Source organism: Bactrocera dorsalis, chromosome 3, assembly GCF_023373825.1.
Source record: "Bactrocera dorsalis isolate Fly_Bdor chromosome 3, ASM2337382v1, whole genome shotgun sequence".
NCBI classification, from domain to species: domain Eukaryota; kingdom Metazoa; phylum Arthropoda; class Insecta; order Diptera; family Tephritidae; genus Bactrocera; species Bactrocera dorsalis.
Window position 1 is genome coordinate 67,377,358 of NC_064305.1, and position 20,748 is coordinate 67,398,105.

The 20,748-nt window shown below is 32.2% G+C and overlaps 1 protein-coding gene across 8 annotated transcripts in view; it reads left to right on the top strand.

Annotated features, from left to right (window-relative positions):
• Window positions 1-14,528, top strand: part of LOC105228978 (protein GDAP2 homolog) — a 92,635-nt gene extending 78,107 nt beyond the window's left edge. For all 8 annotated transcript variants that reach the window (XM_049451807.1, XM_049451810.1, XM_049451811.1 and 5 more), the window contains 5 exons: window positions 11,087-11,240; window positions 11,299-11,438; window positions 11,592-11,646; window positions 11,716-11,859; window positions 13,266-14,528. In XM_049451807.1, coding sequence (XP_049307764.1) covers window positions 11,087-11,240; window positions 11,299-11,438; window positions 11,592-11,646; window positions 11,716-11,859; window positions 13,266-13,310 — 538 coding nt within the window. In that variant the 3' untranslated portion in view covers window positions 13,311-14,528. The remainder of the gene's footprint in view (window positions 1-11,086; window positions 11,241-11,298; window positions 11,439-11,591; window positions 11,647-11,715; window positions 11,860-13,265) is intronic.
• Window positions 14,529-20,748: the final 6,220 nt, after the last annotated feature.

Below are 20,748 nucleotides of genomic sequence, written 5' to 3' on the forward strand. Positions count from 1 at the left end.
CCAAGCGTTTGAGCGGTAAAAGGCAAAATAAAAAACCTTTTTATGTGAAAAGTAAAATTCATACAAGTACACACACATACAAACTGCTGAAAATTATAAAAAGCGATTAACTTTTATTTTTCCATTTTTTCATTTTTTCGTTGCGGTTTCAAAATGAAAAAAACATAAACAATTTAATAAGCGCTTGCCTAAATCAACTCAAATCATTAACACTCTAAAGCTCAGTAGTCGCTCGCGCCAATAAACCGCAAACTTAACTGCTTTTGACTTTCCTTCCACAATTTCCAACCGCAAAAATGATTTACTCGCTTGCTTACCCATATTTGCTGATTTAATTAATGACTGGCATTTTATTACAAGCGCTCAAGTCTTGCTCATTCACACGCGTCGCGCCAGTTAGTGACCGTTATTGATCATACGATGATTACATTCATCGGCGATGACAGCAGTATTATCGTATTCTTCTTCTTCATGTTTTTGTTGTTATTTTTTTATTTTTGCTGATGGCAATGACATTTGTGAGTCAATGCAAGCTGATCGCATTTGAGTAGAAAGAGCACTACTTAAAAGAGGGCAATGATTGTGGAGAAAATTTTTAAGAATTTTTTTCAGCCAAGTTTTTACTATAGATTTTTAGACTTTGTTGCTTGTTGTCCTTATAGATTTATACGCATTTTAAGAAATCTATAAATTATATAAAAATCGAAAAATATACTTATTTTTCTAAAGGTTATTTTCTTCTCGTGATTTTTCCTTAAAAAATTTAGTAATTTTACATGATCTTAGACTTTACCAGACACCGTTATAAAAAAAATAGTATTTATTCTCTTTGATCTCAAGACAAAGGGACTGTTGTTGTCAGAGCTTACGAAAACGATATTCATAAGTTATGGCAGCACTGTTTCCTTAAGGATTCAAGAGATAAAGTGTCACTGTCAGAGTATCCACTTCGATGTTCCCTACCTTTTTAAAGAAAAAACACAGAAACTTCAAATTCAATAAATCATGTTTATTGTAATTCGAAAGAACGTTCTTTGGCATTCATTCTTTGAATACTGTCTGTGCCAAATCTTGACCGCGGCTACGTTTCAGATGGTCTATCCGTTGAGTCCAACTTTCGTTGACTCGTTCAAGCATTTCGACTGGCAACTGGCGAATGACACGCGTGATATTTTGCTCCAAGCCTCAATCGAAGCGGAATTCTCCGCATAGGTTCTAGACTTTACATATCACCACTGAAAAAATTCTAACAGTGTTATATCACACGATCTCGGTGGTCACTCGACCGGCCCAAAACGTGAAACTATCTGGTCACCGAAGTGTTCTCTCAAAAAATCTATTAATTGATGCGATATGTGGGAAGTGGCGCCGTCCTGTTGAAATCAAATGTCGCCGACATCACGAGCTTCAGTTTCAGGCATCATATAGTCGGTTACCATGGTGAGATTACGGTCGCCATTGACGATTACGTACTCTACGGCATCATTTTTGAAGAAATATTGACCTATGACTCCACCAGCCCACAAGGCACACCAAACGGTTGTTCGTTCTGGATGAAATGACAGCTCTTGTATCTCTTCAGGTTGCTCTTCGTTCCAAATGTGGCATATTTCTTATTTACATACCCATTCCGGCAAAAATAGCCCTCATCGCTAAACAGAATTTGGCTCAAAAACGTTGTCACTTGGGAAGGTCGAGCGGCTACAGTTCTCGCACAAACTGTATTTTATATGCTTTCAATATAAGATCTCGACGTAAAATGCGCCCAGTAGTTCCATACGTCAGTCCGAATAAGAAAAATACTTAAAGAAATGAGATTTTTTATTTCTGTTTAATTCTTAAAGTGCAAAAATAAATATCCAAAAGGTCAACTCAAATTTTCAATAATTAAATATGTAACGTCAATAAGTCGAAAAAAATAAAGTCCATTGAAAATAACGGTGTACGAACCTGAGATGTGACTACAATCAATTGAAAATGAATTTCATACAAATGCAAATTTGATTCGTGTGACGCAAGTGCATAAACCAAATGATTGCATTTAAATTGTATTAAAAATAAGAAAAAAGATTAAAAAAGAAACATCCGCAATTGGGTGCGGAAAAAGAACTCTTTTTGGTACACAAAAATGCATGCAGAGCACTTAACGGGAACAGAAGTAACACAGCATTTGCGTCACAGTAATTTGGGTGCGGCAAAAATGCACGAAAACAATTCCAAAGACTTGCCGGAATTCAGCATAACAGCTTAAGAAGTTGTGACGTCAAAAGAAAGTGCATAAAAGGGTTTTAAAATTACTTAACAACACGCCTTCAATTAATGATTAATAAATATAAAATTCGTTGTTCTCATTTAAACTTTGGAAAATGGCGAAGCGAACATACAACTGGTATAACAGCAGTCGTTGGGGAGTACCTGCCGATGATGGCATTATCCCACGGTGCTCAGCTCAATGCGTTTATCAGGCCCCAGAAAATGCAAGGCATGTCTTCACCGCTTGCATCTAACCGTCCATCTGTTCAGCTGATCCCTATTCCCTTATAGTTTCTGACGTCCGAGTACATTGGTAATTCTGCAATGACATGGATCCAATCTTCAATATAGGAAGCCCAAACTCAGATTCAGAATCTGAAGTCTGGATTTCCTTTTATAAATCTAGCATCCCAAATGCACTCCTAAGTCATCCGACCGTTATGGCTATTATCCCAGCGATTTTGCCACTTACTCCTAACCCGATCATCTAGAAGCTTCCTACTCCATATCTTCTTTAAAAATCCAGTCATTCTACAGAAATTACACACTCAAACCCCTCCTTAACTCAACAGCTCGCTGGATGACAATCAGATCAAGAGGGGTGATCCTAACAACATCTCTCCGTTGAGGCGGTGTGACATACAGGCAAGCATCATACAGTGCTGCGTGGGGAAAAGCTTTTGGCACTCCAAGACTGTCGTGGCTGCTTCCCACCATACAGCGGCTCCATAAGTGCCACAGGCCATAAACTAGCCAGGATATATGGTGCGAACAGCACGATGTCCGAGACGCTATTCACTCCGCAAGACGCTCCTGACCTTGATCACGGTTGCTTGCAGTCGCTCCGTTCTATTTCGCTCTGTGAACGGCTATCAACTAAAAGAAGAAGGTCATCCGCATATGTTCCCAGCAGGAACAGCCAAGTTCCGCCAATCGTTCAATCACCTGATCACGGATTCGATAATCAAATGCCCCCTTGAGGTCAACAAATATACCAAGGACATTCTCCCTAAGAGCACTCTGGACATACATCCAGCCAACCTCTACACTGCTTCCTTTCAAGAATCCGTACTGTCTATTCGACCACATACCCCGCGTTAGTTCCTGAAGTCGTTCCACCATAACTCTTTCCAGCACTTTTCCCATTTCTGGAAGGCGACTGATGTACCGCTAAGAACGAAACTAGACTAGGCTAATCAGATTGAAATGGATTTTGAGGCGGTTTTTATTAGCGAGTAGAAAAGTAGCGAATAGAAGATACATTCAATTAGAATAGGAAGCCTTTATAACACTTTAGAGAGACAACCACGCAACCTTTTATTACATTTTGACAACAAAATTGTACTCAAACATAGCCATGACGAAGTGTTGTACCGACCAAACAACTGATAAGCAGTTCTACTTAACGAGTGACGAATAGAAAGCGTCTATTATTAATGGAATTAACACAAGTTATAAAATTTAACGCAACTAAGTGTTAGAAAAACCAAAAAAATCGCATTATTCTTAAAAGCAATGTGAAATTAACTAGAGCGCACCAACTATAAATCAATTAGTATGACGTCACACTGCCGAAAGTCAACGGGCAATGTTACTTACACTCGACATGCTAATGTATTTTTATTTTGCTATTTGCTATTTCATTTCGCTAGATCCATTTACATGACCGAAATGAGGCATTGAGTGATGATTAAACGAATGATAATAAAGTAGACGTCACAAGTTACAGTTGTGTGTTGTGCATAAATACAAAAATACAGACTTATTTCGAGCTAAATATTTATTTTAGTAAGAAGCCAAGACGGCTTACCAATTAAGCACACGCATTAAAAAGTAAAATATTTCATGCTTAATTTCGACTGCATACTTATCTATACTGTATACTTATAAATATATATATATATATATATACATATATATATTCATATGTAAATATTGCAATGTGTAGAAGGTCCCGAAAGGTCACACATACTTAATTCCGTCCGCAGTATGAGTATGTTTGCCTTTAGTAGATGCCATAATACTCGTCACATCAAGGCCGGCAGAATAAAGGCATTCAAGCCATACATAAATAAATGCAGTGAGTCAGATGAAGATAAAAATTCAGCATGCCATACACTTTTGTAGTAGCATCACTAGGAATGTAAATCTCTATGGGCATCACAGAACGATGAATTTATTAAAGTGCTCAAAACCAATCTAGAAATGGTATGTCTTTCGTGAAATTTCGTACTCGGACTGCTCAACTGAAGAACGCAAAGGTTTTATTCATTCAAAAACTTATTTATGAACAATAGAAAGAAAGAATATCTGTCTGAATGTCTGTCTTCAATTGGTATCTGGACTGTTTATTATTCTGTTTCATGAACTACAAAAGTATTTTTAAAGAGAGTGAATCCAACATTTATGACAACTTTGATCGAACCTAACTTCAACCGCAAATTTAAGGTTTCTGAGTAGTTAAGACAAGAAGCTATCAGATATTTGGCGATTTTAAGTTAATCAGTTAAATTGAGGTTTTATATAGTATAAAACTGCATACCCGAAGGTCTTGTTGAGGTGATATATTATACCGAGATCTTTAGGAAAAAATAACTTACTTTGGCATAGATGAACTTCCGCTAAGACCAAACATGTTACACAATGATTTGAAATATAAGATGACAGAAGAGGTGATTTGTTTCACTGGATATACATACATACGTATTTATGGGATCGTAGATATAAACTGCGGTCCTGGTCTATTTTTCAGAAGAGGTTTACTCAAAGTCCACAGCAGAGAAAAACTAACTTACTGTGGCATAGATGAACTTCCACTAAGAACAAAAACGTTAGAAAATCATTTCAGGCTGAAGTTGACAGAAAAGATGTGGTTCACTGAATATACGTACATATATATGGAATCATAGATAGAAACTAAAGGTGTGTACTCAAAGTATATCAAAGTTAATTATATTAAGGATAGAGCTTGTTTTCAATTGATCTTCCGCTGAAGGTTTAATCTTTATTAGGCATCAATCCAACAAGCATCCCAAGACAGTCAAGTCTATGGAACAGATGCCGGCGCAGAGTTTTATCCGGTCAACAACAATATGATAGGGAAATGATTTCTTATAGCATCACAACAGCGCAAAAATCTGCAGACAACGACGTACGTATATCTACTACTTATTTAGGCATTCAGTTTTCCAATGCCATAAAATAGTTTTAGCGCATTGATTCTATTATTTGAGTTCAAAGTTAAGACCAAAATGTCATTTATACGCTAGGCAGGGTATATTAACTTTGTCACCCAGCAATAAATGTTGGGGACCATATAAAATACGAGTATAAACGTAAGTGATCAGCATGACGAGCTGGGCCAATTTACGTATATACCCGAATAATCGCTACAATCTTTGAAGATATTGTTCAGGTTGACTATAGCATATAGCTGTTATACAAACTGACGGATCAAAATCAAGTGATTTTTTCTAGCAGCGCTGAAATGTATGCAACACTTCCTCAAATGAGCTTTCAATTTTATTATGTGCGGGGCAGTACGACTCTTGTACTTATTAGACGACTTTGTGAACCCAAATTGTAAAATTAGAGCTAATGATACAATTTTCGTTCCAAAAGCAGTTAATGTACTAATATACATATATGTATATGTACATATGTGTTTCAATATTATGCAATCTCACGATGTGTCACCGTTCGAAAAATATTTTTTTTAATTTTATTTTTTTTGATTTTTTTTTTTTATTTTTTTTTTTTTGATTTTTTTTTGATTTTTTATTGAGTTTTGTTTTGCAAGTAAAACAGCATTTTTGAAAAGATAATGTTGTAGACAAACAAACTGGCACAATTTACAATCCAGAAGTACAACAAATTTTATCTAAATTAACTATATATGGTTTGTTTGTATATATCGTCACCTAAAATTAAAAATAACGTAATATTACTTTTCATAAGTTAATAAGCGAAGGAAAACGTTATAATAAAAACCACACATATTGAACTAAAATTTGAGTTTTGGTTATAAAATGGTTATTTTTGGTTATCATACACTCATATTGAAACAAAGTTTGGTTATATATTGGATATACATTGGTTATTACATCTGTCAGCGATTTTCGATTTTGTTTTGATGATACATTGTTTTACATTTTAAGTGACGATATTGTATACTATAGAAGAATTGTATACTATGTAAGTATATCTACTATATACATACATATGTACATAAGTACATACTTTTGTGATGGAACACAAATATAATTCTTGTCATGCAATAATTAATACTTCACTTTGTTATGCAATACAAAAACCTGCAAAGTCGAGTTGCACTTCTTTAAAAAAAAAATTATATAAATTGAGAAAAATAAAATAAATTGAAAGAGCAAAATTTCCACAAAAACAAATGTTTTTCTTTACTTAAACTCAAGCTGAAACGCGCGCGTGTGACATTTGTAAAATGTGTGTGTGTGTTGGTGTCTTTGTTTGACGATTTTCGGTTGCGGTAAGAACAGCCAGTAGCTTAAACGCAAATTTACCGTTAACACGCTTTATTCGCGCAACAGCCATAGATGATAGCAATATGTCATTTGTAGATGTGTGTGTATGTATATGTATGAATTTGAGCATATAAGAATCTAATATATAAGTATATATGTAGTATATAATTAGGGGTTTATATGAATACGTATATGAACATACATATATGAAAATATACATACATATGTATAATGTATATGTACATATACGTCTGTGTGTATGTATATGAAGCTGCCGCTTATCACCAGGCGTGTTACGTGCGATAAAGCTACGTCTAAAATCGTGACTGCTACTGCATAACGGTTAAGCACATAAACATTTCTACGAGTACTATATATGTATGTATCTATGTGTTTTTGTGTGTTTTGCAAAAACTGACTCCAATAGATTTATAAACGCATAGTGTTGAAGCAACAAACACACTTACATATGTATCTATACACATACATATACATATATTATTTTATACTTGCACACACATATACATGTACATATGTATGTATATGTGAAAAAGTATGTGCATGTGTATGTCGCGCTCCTTATCAAGCATCCAATGCGGCACGTTTCTCAAACAAACGCTTATGGCTGCTGATTTCTGGAAGCTGTGCCTTGTTGACAAGCAGCAGATTTGAATTTATTTTGTTTTCATTTGTTGCTATTATTGTTTTGATTATATATATTTGTATTTACTTTAGTGGAATACAGTGGCTGCGCATACATTTGAGATTATGACGTGTAATGCGGCAGCGTTTATGAAATTTTAATGCGTATTAGTTGTTTTGATATCACCAAGTAAAATACACACATGCATACATACAAGCCTGTATGCACTAGCAAAATTCATACTTGCGAAAAACGGACAAATAACTACTCAACAATATGACGTTTTTGACGCTAAAATATTTGCAAGTCCATGTATACATACATACATATGAGTATATTTATTTACTTTTGACGTGTGCTTTATAATTGTCATATAAGATATAAATACATACATATGTATGCATATACATAAATGTACAGAAATACATTCCAGCATTTGCTTATATCACTTTTCACAGCATTTTTCAACTCAGCTGAGCGTGTTTTCAACTAATCAATCATGTGTCACTTAGTGCTGATTGCAAATTTTTAGCCGCAACTACAGTCACTTGGTAAAACAAGAAGAAACGTTAATTTCAGTAGCAGCTAACCTATAATACCCTTCACTTACAAAAGATTCTATACTAAAACCTAATTTTTGTCAGTTTGTAGGACAGCTTTACGTTATAGTGGTCCGATTTGAACAATTTATTCGGAGATGGTCCGTTGCCTTGGACAATAATTAATGCCAAGTTTCGAGATGATATCTGTTCAAATGAAGAAGTTTTTCATACAAGCACTAGACTTTTGACGCATCAGCTTGTATGGCAGCTATGTATATGAACGATTTCCTAAGAGATTAAACCATGCCAAATTTTATAAATATATTTCTTCAAAGGAAACATATTTTCAGTTTTGAACAGTGATGCAATATCGATGATTCTGTTTATCGCACAGTTTCTTGGAGAGAAAAAGATGTATGCAAAATTCCAGCACCAAATCTCAAAAGTTAAGGGAATCGCATGCGTTTATACAGACGGATAGACGGACGCACGGCTAAATCGGCTCAACTCGTCACTCTGATCATTTATATATATGTATGTACTTACATAACATTTACGTACAATATCGGTCTTAAGAGTTCCTTTCTGCGTGTTTCAAAGTTAGTGACAAACTTAAAATACCCTATTTAAGGTATAAAATCGTTGGCTAATCGTTTATGATGCCGTTGGTGTCTTAGTTAGCTCCAGCAATACAAATTGTCAGATGTTTAAGATACTCGTAGATGATGAATTTGAACTTACTCTACTAATTAGACATTGAGACAACAGCCGTAAAATTACTAACTACTACTATGGCAACCCTAATTCAACATTACATTTTTTGTTTGAAGTTGAAAGCTCTGTTTCCGAACTTTTTCAACTAAAAAATTTCTCAAAAAAGTTCCGTTTGATAAAAGTATTCTACTGTTTTATAAAGTTGGCAATGCTGTTTGCAATACTAGTCAGCTTTTAAAGTCAGCATTTACATATCACTTATCAAATTGATGTACTTTGTTGGCCAAAAATAAAAGCATTTTACGTTGCTAGAACCTTACCATTGTGAGGTTATGTTCCTCAAAACAAATGTTTTGAGTATAATTTATGCGAAAAGTCTTATTTTCTGATAAAAATAAGTAAGCATATACAAACATACGTTTATAGGTTTCCATTACTCACAATTTATCGCATGATTGTGCCAAATTTTTATTGATGAAAGTTTTGTCTTTCATTTTCAATACAATTTACATAAATAAATAACTGAGCAATTACTATGTTTATGTAAATAAGTGATTAGCGACTGGTTTACTGACATAAAAGCATGCAATGGAAATGTATGTATGAAAATAAATAGAATTTTTCCTACGCAATATTTGCCATTTCAATTTTTCGCTGTGCTAATAAATATTGCATGTGGCTATTAGGACGGGCAAAAACAAAAACCCATATTTATTTCGCTTGGTGCTCTGAAATATAGGTCTTTAGACACGTTTACGAAAGTCTTTCCAAGTATGAACTCTTAACTCTGACGGGAAGATCTTCCGCCTTACAGTTTCCTATTTTGTTCAGTTAGGAAAATTCAGATCTCACTTCAAACTATCTGCAAAAATATCTCACTTCATAGATCTTGTAGGAAATTGAATATCTCTTGCGATTCACAAAACGAAAATGAAGAAGTCGACGAACCCATACTTGTTATAGTCGAGGGAAAATAAAAAAAATTTATATAAAAAATAAAACTAACCGTTAAAAAGATATTAGCGTTTAAAAATTTATTATTTTAAAACAAACATATTTTTCTAATATATTTTAAAACTCAACGAAAAACAATCATTACAAATCGAAAAACATGTAGAGACTTTCTGAGAGGTGTATAAAAACCTACATACAAGTATGTTTCAGTGTATGAAGCGAAAAAAAATATTGTTTTTACCCACCCTAGTATGTATGACTGCTTGTAGGAAAAATAAAAATTACTTTATATGCTTTTGTTTGTATTACTTGCCACATTTATTCTAATTACTTCCTAATTTGATTAGTATCGGCTTTCCAATAGCTGTAATGCATGGCTTTTATATACATACATACACACAAACATTTTTCTAACACTTTCCGAAGTTGGTAAATAGCACTCTTTTGTTGGGCTATTACTATTGTATTATTTTGATATACATTTGTATGTATTTGTACACTTAAAATATACATATGTATGCATGTATGTTATTCGCAATAGTCTGCTTTTCCGTTGTTTACAAACCAGTTGAAAGCACACTTAACTTTGGTATAATAATATTTACATAATTACATATATATTTGCCAACTTTTTATTATTTATGATGACATACATATATTTACAAATGTCATGAATATTACAAGTAAATATTGTTTAAAATAAGTTCGTTCAAGCATTTACATATGTAGATATACTATATATACCATATTTACAAATGTGAAATAATGTTTACACTGCGCTACATTATTTTCATACAAGTGACGAGTATACGCAGTAAACAGAGAAAATTCACATAAATTAAGACTTAAAAATTTTTTGGGGTCAATACTGTACCTTACTTTGTAACACTTAGGACCGAGGCTTTTGAGCTTAATTTCTTAAAGTGGCAATGAAGATTTCAAATTGAATAAATATCGTTCTTTGATTCGTCGAGTTTTAGAGAGAGGCAAATCGTACACATTATGCTTTCTTCTTCTTTATTGGGGTATTCGTTGTTGCCATTGCGTAAAGGACCATAAATCCTCCACAGAACCTTTCTCTCGCAAACTTGTAACGTTGACTCATCAGATGTTTTCATCTTACATGCCTAGCAGGACGGGGATGATGGGTGACTTGTAGAGTTTGATCTTTGTTCGTCGAGAGAGGATTTTAGTTCTCAATTGCACACTCAGTCCAAAGTAGCATCAGTTGACAAGAATAATTCTGTGTTGAAGTTTCTTACTGCTTTTAAATAACAAAATATTTTCACCCTAAAGCGGTCGTAGGAATTGCTTTTCATAAGCTTAGCTCTCTCGAACACTAGTAATAGCTGTATAATGAATAAGTTAGTTATTGTTATATCTGAAAATTGTCATGGTCACCAAAAATATATCTTGAGTTTTAAAAATAGTCAACAGCAATCATAACTAATGTTTACTTTTCCCTCTCTCTATCTTAACAGATATGAACGCCTCTTGCATCGCGCTCAAATTGAAGATCTTACAGAAGTCTCCGGCATTGGATGCCTGTATCAGAGTGGCGTCGATCGTTTGGGCCGACCAGTTGTCGTGTTTTGCGGCAAATGGTTCCCAGCACACAATATCGATTTGGAGAAGGTAAGACCATTAAATCACCGATTCTCAGCACTCATTCATCATAACCTTTTTCCGGTAGGCACTTTTGTATTTGATAAAACTTTTGGATCCCATCGTTAAGGGCGATTATGTAATTGCGTACTTCCATACTTTGACTTCAACAAATAACTATCCATCACTTCACTGGTTGCGTGAAGTATACAGTATATTACCATACAAGTGAGTACCAGAAAAGAAATATTGAAATGAATATATGTATGTATTTAATTGAAATAATTATTTACAAATAATTTTTTAAAAGAAAAAAAGATAAATAGAAACATATAAAATATATTTTTTTAATTTTAATAAATTTCTTTAACACTTTTTAAGGTACAAGAAAAACCTGAAGGCCTTCTATATTGTGCACCCAACATTTTGGACTAAGGTGAGTCATCGAAATGCTTAAAACTCTTAGGTATATGGTATATACTTACTGAATTTTCGCTTCCAATAGATGATGACCTGGTGGTTCACAACATTCATGGCGCCCGCCATCAAAGCCAAGGTACACTCACTTCCCGGTGTCGAGCACTTATACTCCGCCATTTCCAAGGATCAATTAGAGATACCCGCATACATCACCGAATACGATATGACGGTAAGTGTGGAGAACTCTCCAAATATACTGAATCATAGAAAAATATCAACAGGATTTTACTAGTTGTTTTTTGGGTGTTAGAGGGTTCAAAGTGTTTGGAACATATACACTTAAATAAGGAGCTGCTTCCAAAAGCCATATCTGATTCCAGCTTGCTCATTTACAGACGAAACTTACCAGATCCCCTCAATCAGCCGGAAGGTGTATTTTTGCGAAGCTCTAAGACTCAGGGAAAGCTGGGTATATGAAGGAATCCGTACAAGGGCATTCCGGAATTATCTCCTCCTTCAACTGCATTTTCGACTTTGACCTCATATCGACAACCAATGTAATTTTTTTCACGGTTGAGTCGAAGTAAAAAAGGATGGTCGGAGAGGGAATTTTTCATAAGCAGCTGTACGTCTATCTTAGATTTAGTATTAGACTTACTACCATGAAGTGCAGTGTCAGGGGGTGAGCATTAAGTCTGATAGAATACTAGTGTTGAGCTCAAGCCTTCACTATAAATAGCAACAAGCTACTTCAGACTCGTTTGGGTACCTGGGCACACCGAAATCGGTGGCAACTGCAAAGCCGAGGCGGCATCTTTGTCCCACTCAAATCAAATTGGGACCGTGTTGGTTATCCATCGGCAGCTTGCGTTCTACCACTGAACCAAGCAACTTCACAAGCGCTGCAGGCACTGGTGAACAACCGTGTTACTGTTTAGCCCTAGATTAGAACACAAGGGATCTGCTGAACTACTTGCTTTCTGCTCTATTTTCCAGCCAAAACTAACATTAGCCGTTTCAATAATTTTCTGAAAGGCTCAAAGCACTACCAAAACGGAACGACGTTCTAAGCTGCTCAAGTAAGGTCTCTGTTAGGATGTACCTCTTTACCTCACCTAACCTATAATATGCTTAAATTGTGACTGTCCAAAATATAGAAAGTTGCTTAGGTATCTTAAGAAGTGTAAAACAAACCGTAGCCCACTACTAGCCATTCCTGAAAGTACATTTTATACTCAATTCGGAAGGAAAATTAAACCAATTTGAGTGGGAGACATATAGTTATTGACTAGAGTAGGCTTAAGCATTTAGGGTATGAGACTCTGGAAGATGCATTGAAGCCACAAAGTATATTTTGAAATTCGCGTCAAGCGGATGCAGCCTAAAGGATGACTAGCCCTCCTGGATCTCGCAACTGAACTCCATCTGGCATCGCAAAGTACCAAAACTGGTCTAAGTGTGGCTAAGTAGCCTGTCTGACTAACTAACCTAACCTCACCTAATCTAACCTAACCTCACCTAAACCAATAATATGCTTTTGTGTTTAAATTTGCAACTAAAATTCCTTTTTAAACTAAATTTTTGAAATTTTTTGACTTTTTCGTTATTAATCACAAATTTCCATGATCTTTTCAGATTAACGGTCTGCACTACTTTACGCCGATGCCGACACAATCATAGATAACAATCGTGACCATCTAGTCGTCGACAGGTTCCAGTCTAAACACATAACAACAATAACAATAACAATATGAAGAGCAACAACAACAAGCGCCTAGTGAGGTTTAAAATCATAAGCGTACACACACATGCATACATACATACATACATACATACATACATATTTACGAAAGCAAAAGAAAAATGCAAAAACTGTGACTAACAATCCATTGAAAAGCTAAATGTTGTACCTACTGACACACACACACACAAACAAGTTCATAGACAGTTTTTTTCTCATATACAGTACGGACTAAAATTATGCTGCATATAAATACAAAATAGACTAATGCTGGTATATACAATATACATACACACACATACTTACTTACTTACATATACACATACTTATAGTGAGCGTATTGATTTATAAATATAAAAACGAGTAATGTTGTAAAGTTATTGCAATTATGAAACGAGAGTATTGTTAATAAAAGCTAAAAAAAATTGTTATTCTGTGCGAAAAAATGTTTAGCTAACTAGATTTTCAAAAAAAAAATTATATATATACATATATACATAAAATATTAATAATATATAACAAAAGAAAATAATTAAAATTAGTAACTGAAACGTACAGTAGTTATGTAGCACAGCTAGAAAAAAATTATGAGCTGAAAAAATTGTAGATTTACCTAGTTTTGACAACAACAAAAACAAAACCCAACCACAAAAAAATGTTCTTATGATGAGCATAGTTAATTAGAACAATTCGGTCGATTAGGAGCGTTTTCAAAATTCATGCTGCTAGCAATAAATGCACTTATTTACAACAAAACAAATGAAAAAACTGACAAAAAACAAAAAAAAAAATCTTTAAATTTAACGACGCATGTACATACTGACATACACACAAACATAAATTTGACTTAAATTATTAAACCGAAAAAATATATAAATTAAAAATGTATTGTATACTTGTGCGCAGTAATTGTTTATATTATTGAAATTATTTTTATAATTACATATATATGTATACATATTTGTTAATTAAAACATGTACCGAATTTTTGTATTGAAAAAGCAAACACGCAAAATGAAGAAACATAAAACATATTGTGTACACATGGCAGCAGTGACTGCATGTTTGTATGTAAATCTACACAAAACAAAAACAAAAATCGATTATATTTTTCCAAACAAAAATAATCATTCAAATAGAGAGTAGACAAAATATGCATACATATGTACATACATGCCCAGCGCTGTATACAGCAAATAATTTGCGCATAACTGTAAAAAAAGTCATCAATGTCTACAAATACAAAAAACATGGAAATAATCAAACAGGCTAACATACATACAAACAATTATACCGTTAATAATACATGAATTTACTACACAACAAACATATTTACACACACGCAAATATATGTTTTTGTTGTTTTTTTAATTAATTTAATTTAATGTAATTATAATGATTTTAATGAAACAATTCTATGGTTAGTAGCGTTTGCAGCAGATTATTTTTAATTGTAAAACAAATTATAAACAAACAACAATAATAAAAGAATTTTTAAATTAAAATTTGTAATTTTAAAGATTTTTAATTTCCTAAAAACTTTTAAATTTTTATAATTTAAAAAATTTTTAATTTAAAAAAATTAAATTTTATTAATTTTAAAAATTTTTAATCAAAAAATTAAATTTAACATTTTTAAAATTAACAAAAATATATTTAAACATATTTATTTTTTACAATTTCAAAAAAATAAATTTTATAATTTTAAAAGTTGAATTTTATAATTTCAAATATTTTAACTTCAAAAAATTTAATTTTTTTTAATATAAATTTTTAAAATTATAAAAATTAAAAACCTTAAAATCTAAAAATTAAAAACTTTAAAGTTAAAATTTTATTTTTAATTTTTATAAATTTTAAAATTTTTTTAATTTTAATTTTATTTTAAATTTAAATTCAAATTTAATTTAACAACTTTTTTAAAAAATATATTTTATTCCTTAAAACTTTTCAACTTTTATAATTAAAAAAAAATTTATTAAAAAAAATTTAAAATTATAAAAATATTTCAAATTAAAAAAAAAAAATTTTGAATATAATTAAAAAAAATTGTTAATTTTTGTTAATAAAAAAATTTGAATTTAAAAATTTTTAAATAAAAAAAATTAAAAAAAAACATTATTTTTGTTATTGTATATACTCCAAGGGCGCGTGTTTTGCGGCAAATAATTGCAAAAATTTTAAATAATTTATTTTATTTACAAGCAATACTTATTTTTATGTGCAAATTTTTATTTTTTTTTTAATATTTCTAGTACTTTGTTTATTGGTGTGCATTTTACTTAATATTATTATTATTTACGAATTATACATATATAAAATAAAGTAATAACAATAAAAAAAGTCGAACAAAAATTACTGAGTTTTTATTCTAATTGTTTGTACAAAGGCGTAGACAGTTTGGGGGCTCAGCGAAAGCGATTTGAAGTGGTGATGACCACCACTGCTGCAATGAAGCTTTTGACCATGGATTGGCTATTTCAATAACTTTATAAACAAGTATTTAGTGCAACTAAAAAAATGTTAATTTAATATAAAATAAAAAAAAAATAAATAATTTACTTCAATCCTGAAATTTACTTCAACCCAATTTGCAACCCTGAAATTTACGGCTAAAGCTTAACTTTTAACCCGTTAATGCCAGTTTCAAAAACTTTTAGAAGGGTTAATATCAACACATATTGCTCATGGTAGCCTTAATTGTCACTAAAAAAAGCTGTTAACCCTTACAATACATTTGAAATATTAGTAGTAAAATTTTATTTATTCCTTGAAATAAATTTTAGAATATACCAATCAACTACCAATCGACTAAGCAAACTTTTTTCGAAAAGTGTTGAATTTTTAACTCAATCAATATTTTTAGTTTTAATTTTAACTCAAAGTTAAATAACCTATTAAGTAATAGAAGCCTTAATTCATTGTATGATTTTTTCAAGTTTTTAGCGTTTTGAGAAAATTTTAGAAAATCGTTGGAGAAAAAATTATTTAAACCAATACCAATACAAGCTTATTCGTAAATAAAGCTTTTAACCCTCCAACAACGTTTTTCTTTTGAATTTACAAGATGAAACAACAAAATTATTCTTCAATATTCAGAATTTGGTTTATAAAATTTCAAAAAAGAAAAATTTAACCTTCTGACAGACATTTTAAAAAAACTTTCAAAAAATTATCATTTAATTGCTGCCAGCGTTTTAGATTGAAAATACTTTAACTTTAAAAATATTTTTTTCAAATTTTAAAATATTTTCAATCATAAAAAACTAATTATGCCTATAAGAATTTACAATTGGTTTTAAGTTTAATCAATCTGTTCACAAATCCATTTTTTCAAATTTTTATAAAAAGTCTCAAAACTCTAATAAAAATATACAAAATTGTGCATTAAATGGTTAAAATATTCAAAATAATGGTTTTTACCTCAACTCAAAAATCCTTCCAAATTATTTTGAAATTAGAAAAAAACGCTTGGGGTTCAAAAAGCTACCATAAATGCATTAAAGCGTCAAAATATTTAACAAAAAATTTGCCATTTCCTTGAAAATCGTTCAAGAATCCGACCAAGCCGCTTAAATATCGCTGGGTTCCTAAAAAATAAATGCCATATTTCCGCATATTTTGACTATTTTTGTTAAATTTATTTAACCACAAAATGTTTTTATTTTTTTCTTGTGCAGAAGCATGCCTTACATACATTTTCCTTTCCTCCAAAGCACTTTTAAACAAATAGTTATTGCCAAAATGTGCTCAGGGATTGATTTAAAGGCTTATGAAACAACAAATAAATTATACATACATACATACAACTGTACAAGTCTACGCTGGAGACTAAGAAATGAGTGCTCACAACTTTCCACACACATACATACATACATACATAATTATTAATCCAATCACAGGTTAAAGCAAAAATACAGGGTACTTCAGTAGCAATAAATGCAGTTAGCAATATATTAGCAAGATTTTTTGCTGAGCTGCAAATTTTTGGAGATTTTTTTATAGAAGCAGCACATTAGGTTGAGTATAGTTTTGAATTTTTATTGTAGAATCAAATTAGGGTGAGCATGATATAGAGTTATTAAGAACATCTTTGTTTTGAAAAATTTCTGTGTTGCTGGTGTGCGATAAAGTAGTTGACCAAAATATATAATAAAATAGTATAAATAGTATAAATAGTATACAATAACCGTTCTATTGTGAGAGCATTAGGGTGTGTCTGACCCTAATGTTTTCAAAATAAAACGGTTATTGTAGCTTATATAAAATTCAGTGATATTTTTTAATTATATTTTTTTGTTTGTGAATTTGTCATTATTTTTAATAAAACAAATTTTAATACAGTTTTATTTCAATTTTTTAAAATAGTTATTTAATGTTAAAAAAAAATATTGAAATATATATATAATTCTTTCTTTAAATTCTTAAGATTTTTATATATAATTATTACAATCTCGTTCATCTATGCTAATATTGTTTTACCCCAAACTATATCCAGTTTTCTACCCAACAGTAAACGGCAGAGACCTTATCCGCGAACTAATAAATATTTCAGTTTTCGGATATCAATCTGAAATTATGCGCAAGTCCTAAGAATATGCTTATTTGTTAGAACTGTCGATATCGGACTGCTATTACATATAGCTGCCATACAAACTGATCGATCGGAGTAAACTTTTTGTACGGAAAACTTTTTAATTTGACAAGATATCTTCACGAAATTTAATAAGAAGTATTATCTAAGACAATGTCACAATCTCAAGAGCAATAGTTGAGATCGGACCACTATAGCATATAGCTGTCATACAAACTGTACGATCAAAATCAAGATAAAGACATTTTCATACACTTTTCGTCTATAAGAAATACAACTGTAATGGGAATTATAGCTAGTTTTCAACCGAAGTAAACATTTTTTTAGTTTTTTGAAAAATTAGAAAAATTTTGTGTATTTTATTTTAAAAATATATATGTATATTTTTTACTTTCAAACTCGATGATAAACTGCGTTAACTACACTCTTAATCAAACAAAATATATTCAAATCTACACATACATATATACAAAAAGAGCGTTGAAATACAAACTACCACAAATATATACTTATACTCGTATACTACGTATTTAATACCTATGTACATACTAAGTATTCCTTAACTCCCCGCTCATTGCCATACAAACTAAGCCCATATGTATGTCATTTGCCACTTTAATAAACATCTGCACATTTGTTATAAAAATATATCTATAATAAAAAACAACAGCAAATATAAATATATTATTGTAGTTCCAATTGAAATTCTCTGAAAGTACCTGCGAACACCAAATGCATTGAAAACATTGCCTAAAGTAAAACAAAATATAGTTATATAATATAAATATATATATACATATATGTGTATATGTATGTAAGCTAAACTCTTTATATCCATTGAATAGATATTTTCCAATTGTCGTACATATAAAATTTTCCGATTTCTATAAACTAAAGCTAGAACCACTTAGAATGGTTAAGAAAACGCGAATTGTTCCTTACTAGTGCTATATATAACCACTACATACAAACAGACGCACACGCGTGACTACTTTTGTACATAAAAGCAATAAAATAGAAAACATTTACTTGAATTATATATCTATAAGCTTGAGCTTGAAAAATGTTTCGTGGATTTATAATTACCTGGTACACACATTAAAACTAATTCGATGTTCCGTATTTTTTAAGAAGAAACATCAACATCTTTCGAAAGAACATTCTTTGGCATTTATTTTTTGAAGATTATCTCTTTCAAATGTTAGCCGCGGCTACGTCTGAGATGACCCATCGGTTGAGTCCAATTTTCAATGACTTGTTCGAGCATTTCGACTGGTAACTGGCGAATGACACGCGTGATCTTTTGTTCCAAGGCCTGACACAAAGCTGTATAGTCCGCATAGGCTTTAGACTTTACATATCCTTACAGGAAAAAGTTTAGCGGTGTGATATCACACGAATTTGGTGCCCCATCGACCGGCCCAAAAGTGAGAACCAACATCATTTTTGAACAAATATGGACCGATGAATCCACCGGCTCACAAACTACACCAAACCGTTTTTTTTTTTCTGAATGAAATGGCACCTCTTGAATCTCTTAAGGGTGCACTTTTTCCCAAATGCTTCGCTTGTTTGCGTACCCACTGATCCAGAAATACCCTTCATCGCAAACAAAACTTCGCTCGGAAACCTCGGATCTTTTTGAAACCCCACAACTCACTTGTCTGTTTACGGGCAGAGAAGGAGCCGCCAGAGTTTATTTGGAGAATCCATGATCCAAGTGATCAGGTATGAAGTCAAAGTGTGTGAGGATTTCAGACAGGTGTTCTTTTAGGAACCCAGATTCTCTGAGGCTGATAGCAATTTTCGCTGCCATTCAAGATGGCGTTGGAGTAGACTTTAGTGCACCACACATGCTGATGAGCGCGGCCAGTTGAACGCTCTCGAGTGTGATATTTTCTGAAGCCCTCCTCCACCTTAAGACTCCATAGAGCATAGTAGGCTTGACTATGGTATCGTAGAGTTAGAGGACCCATGAGAGATCCCACCTTTTGCCAATGGCATTTCTATATATATCACTACAAGGCATTTTTGCTCTCTCTTCGATATACGGCTTGCTATCCAGGTTGAACTCTAGATATTTCACTGAATCTGCCGGTTGCAGACGAATGTCTCCCCTTTACCTAAAATCTTAAACTCTTCAACGCAAATGTCCAAAGTATTTACAAACTTCAATAACCAGAAACTTTTTATAACGAGAACGGAGTATATTAAGTTTGCCAAGAAGTTCGTAACACCCAAAAGGAAACGTCGGAGATCATATAAAATATATGTGTACGAGATATGATCAGCAATGACAAGTTGAGTCGATTTAGCCACGTTCGGCTGTCCGTCACTTTACATAAACGTGAACTAGTTCCTCAGTTTTTGAGATATGGATCTTAAATTTTGTCCTTTTCGTGTTCATTTGTCGGAGCTGACGATATCGTACCACTATAACATATTTTTGCCATCGAAAGCTTTTTCATTTAACGAGATATCTTCAAGAAATTAAGTATGAATTATTAACCAAGCCAAGGATTATTGATAAGTTCAAAGAAATTGTTCTCGTCTAGTCACTACTGCGGTCCATAACAATACAACAAGAGATTATAGAATAGACTACCCAATCATGCATGTGTAGAATGGTGTCTAGTTTTAAGTGAGATTTGTTAAACCTTTCTTCACGTGTGTAAATTAAGCAAAAATTGAGCTTGGCAATTAAATACGTATTTATATGATTGTTGAAAATAAAAATAAAATAAAAAATATGGAAAATTAAAATTAAAAAACTTTATTAGAAA